The sequence below is a fragment of the Uranotaenia lowii genome, chromosome 1 (assembly GCF_029784155.1).
Source record: "Uranotaenia lowii strain MFRU-FL chromosome 1, ASM2978415v1, whole genome shotgun sequence".
NCBI classification, from domain to species: Eukaryota; Metazoa; Arthropoda; class Insecta; order Diptera; family Culicidae; genus Uranotaenia; species Uranotaenia lowii.
The window spans coordinates 200,477,306-200,481,124 of NC_073691.1; the positions used below are offsets into that span (position 1 = coordinate 200,477,306).

At 32.9% G+C, this 3,819-nt stretch overlaps 1 protein-coding gene across 1 annotated transcript; it reads right to left on the reverse strand.

Annotated features, from left to right (window-relative positions):
• Positions 1 to 2,565: 2,565 nt before the first annotated feature.
• Positions 2,566 to 3,174, reverse strand: LOC129756240 (uncharacterized). Its single transcript, XM_055753050.1, has 3 exons — positions 3,079 to 3,174; positions 2,879 to 3,013; positions 2,566 to 2,811 (listed from the first exon to the last, which is right to left on the reverse strand). The coding sequence occupies exons 1-3, from the start codon at positions 3,139 to 3,141 to the stop codon at positions 2,608 to 2,610; spliced, it is 402 nt and encodes a 133-aa protein (XP_055609025.1). The 5' UTR covers positions 3,142 to 3,174; the 3' UTR covers positions 2,566 to 2,607.
• Between the last annotated feature and the right edge of the window lie 645 nt (positions 3,175 to 3,819).

Consider the following 3,819-nt stretch of genomic DNA (forward strand, 5'->3'; position numbering starts at 1 on the left):
TTGTTTTCCTCGGGCCCTTAGGGAATCCTTTAACTTTGATCTGGCGATAAAATGGACCTCACACGACCAAACAGTATGCTCGATGTCATGATAACTAAGGGCGCAAGAACACAAATTGCTGTCAGCCAGATTAACGCGGAAGAGCGAAGCTTCTGAGGAGTAGTGGTTGGTCATGAGTCGGGAAAATAGTTTGATAAAATTTCGACTCAAGTTCAAACCTTCTTATTATGTTCATAACGTTTGTTTTCGTCATATTTGCTATTTTTGTCATTTTACATCGTTATTAAATTATTTTTCGTCATGTTTAGTTTGTATTTGTTTTTCAATTTTATGAATTTTCATCATTTTCGTTTTCGAGTACTTTACATATATTTTTTTGAATGTTTTTTTGTTGTTGTATTTTATCATCATTTAATAACGTAAAAACTTATTTTTTCTATTATATTTTTGATGCATTTAGCATTTTTTATGTTTTGTTTTTTTTTTTGTCATATTTGCTATTTTCATCATTTTTCTTCATTTTTTAGTTATTTTCCGTCATTTTTAGAATTTTTTTATTTGTTTTTTAATTTTATGAAATTTTCAACTACAGACCCCGTTCGATTTTGGCAACACGCCCGAATATTTTGTGTTGCTGAAATCGAGTGTTGCCTAAATCGAAAGGTTTTTTGTCTCAATTTTTTTTTCTTCATTTTATGTAGTAAACAAATTTTATTATTACCATTAACAAAATTTTTATTGCATTTTTGATCATTTTTTTTCTTAATTTTTTTCACTTATTACTACAAAACAATTATTATTATTATCATTAATATAATTTTTAATCCATTTTTAATCATTTTTATTCATGATAGTATTAGTTAAAATCCTCTATAATAAACTATTAATAATAATAATGATATTCATTTTTTTTTGTTTTTTCTATTTGTGTTTTTGATGCATTTCGCACTTTTTTTGTTTTTTTATAACGTTTGTTTTTTTTTTTTTTGTTATATTTGATATTTTTGTCATTACCCATCGGTTTTTAATCGCTTTTCGTTACTGTGGTTTGTATTTTTTGTTTCAATTTTATAAAATTTTCATCATTTTTGAGTATTTTATACAAACCCCGTTCGTTTTTTGCAACATTCGATTTTGGAAACTTTCGATTTTGGCAACATCCTATTTTGGCACATGTGCCAAAATTGTGCGGTTTTCAGGAAAAACAACTAGCATGACCAATATAATTTTGACAAGTACCAAATATGTTTTTACGTTCTTGAATGGTTATAAAATACAGCAACAAAAACATTTTTTTTAATTTATAAAGTACTCAAAAATGTCAAATAGATAAAAATTTCATGAAATTATAAAACAAATACAAACAAACTTGAAATGATTAAAAAAAACTAAAAAATTAATAAGAATGTTAAAAATACCCAATATGACAAAAAAACAATGATTATAAACACAACTAGAAAAGTGCTAAATTCATCAAAAATATGATAAAAAATTAAAAAAATTACTGAAATGGTCTAAAACTGTGTAAAAATTTCTTGAATGGTAATAACAATAGTTTTTTTGTAGTAATAAGTGAAAAAAAACCTTGAGAAAAAAAACCGTTCGATTTTGGCAACACAAAATGTACGGGTGTGTTGCCAAAATCAAACGAGGTCTGTATATATTTTCCTTTTAAATTATTGTTGTATTTCATCATGTTTTCTTAAAACATATTTTTATCATTCTATTTATTCATGTTTCGTAAATTTTCATTATGCAAGAAAAGAAATAAACTGGCATCCCTGACTACGTTGTGTCCAGAATACACGCTATCATATAAGTTAAACGAATTTCTCGAATTAGTGCTTCTATTTTGTCCGATGGAGGATGCTGATGCATATGTCTTTTCATTGTCATCTTGGAGTTCTTTTCTACTTGGGAAAAGAAATATGCCGATTTATAAGACAGAAAGAAAGCACAATGACAAGTATTCATGCTGCAGAAGAAGAACGCCAAAATGATTGAAAAACAAACGTGAAATGTGAAGTACTGAAGTACATATCTTCAGATGTGTATTGTTTACATTCTCATTTCTTTAAAGTTCTCTGTGGAAATTCGCATTAATTTGTTTTAATGTTTGTAGTGTTAAATAAAATTAAATTCCATCGAAACTTTTGATTACTGATCGTTGACACTACCAATACTGTTGAGCTTACGATTTTCGGATCCACCAGAGGAAAACGTTCTTTTGAAACAGCCGAAGAAATCTGCTACTACGTCGGCGAAATCAAAACATTGTTTGTTTTCGTTCACCGCATGCTTTTGGCAATTCCCAATTGATGATTACCAAACTATAGAATAGTGATCATTGATCATGATGACAAGACAGTATAAATGTTTACATCATCACACGGTTACACGATGAAACAAGTTGAGCACCACTGACTATCAGTGTGTGCTGCACGGCTGACTTTTACCCAAAACACAAACAGTCAAAACCCAAATCTTGTAGCTATTTTACATTTTTACTATTACAACTCATTAAAAACCTACGCTAGCTTAACAGTATTATTCACGGGCCCGTTTCCTACCATAACATCCAAACAATAACAACAGTTATATCACAGCTCAGACGGCACAGGTGTATACCAGCTTAATATCACGAATTTTCTGGCAACCCTGCCTGGTTACACTGCTCCACGGGCACGCACCTCTGCCCGGAGCACCTCCGCTGTCTGCTTCCGGCTGGTTCTGTTGCGGCTTGGCAACACGAGCTGGGCCCCATAGTGCGTTGAGCTCCCGAACAACAACACTCGGCTCTGCAACAACGACCTGTCGGCGAGAAATTATGGCTTTTACGATTCGTTCCTACTGCACAACAAACTTAGTAGTCACCCACCAGAGGCCGTTGAATTTGTCCAAATTTGTTTTCATACTTGGCAGTTGTCGCTCTGCAGTTGTCTTCGGACTTGTTATCACAATGTGTACACTGGCACCGGCGCACTTCCTCTTCCGGACCGAGAGATTTCTTGATCTGGCTGTGAATTGTGCAAGGTCCTGTTAAACCGTTCCTTTTAAGTGCTTTTTGTTTTGTCTCACCTTATAGAAGTACCAATTCGATGTGGTTTCTTGTTGCACAACCTTTTCACGAAATACCGGCATCCGTGTCCTTTTCTGCTGTTTTTATATGTTCGTCGTTTTTGTTTACGTTTCTCCAGGTGTGTGTCTGACGTTTAACACGCTTAATTCTTAACACTCAAGTTTTGGCTTGAATGAACCCAATCACTACACGCCTAAAATTAAACAACCACAAATACTTAATTATAACGCTACAACGAGACTACTCAAATTGGGTTCGTGGTAACACAACAGTGTTGCAAGATATTCTGGGTAGAAGTATCATTGAGAAATGAGTACTTTTCCGGTCAGGGAATCCAAGTGTGAATAGTGACATATAAGTTATTGCTTATGATTCAAGTAACATTTTAACGAGTAGACGAAGAATGAGAATAAAGATTAACTATATTCCACCACTGGAACCGGCGTTGATAACTCAATTTTCAACAAATACATATTTTTTGGAAAAAGCCAGTATGTTTGCTACAAAAAGTTGTGTATTCATGTTTAAAGAACGTTTATTAATCGGCAGTTTGATATCTATTGAGGAGCCTTCATTAACCACATTCAATCAATCTTACTCTGTTTCAAACAATGACGATGACGATGCTGCTCCCATACACCTCTACTGACTGACCAAGAATTGTAATAATTCTCAAAGCGAAAGCGAAAAAAAAAATCACGTTAACTCCTTTGAACGAACGAGGTAGAGCTCGTGATTCA

Excerpts from the sequence above, each read along its gene's own strand:
- LOC129756240 (XM_055753050.1), bottom strand. The coding sequence starts at position 3,141 with ATGCCGGTATTTCGTGAAAAGGTTGTGCAACAAGAAACCACATCGAAT. Across the intron at positions 3,014-3,078 it reads CGAATTGGTACTTCTATAAG|ATCAAGAAATCTCTCGGTCC; the intron begins GTGAGACAAAAC and ends ATTCACAGCCAG. Across the intron at positions 2,812-2,878 it reads GACAAATTCAACGGCCTCTG|GTCGTTGTTGCAGAGCCGAG; the intron begins GTGGGTGACTAC and ends TCTCGCCGACAG.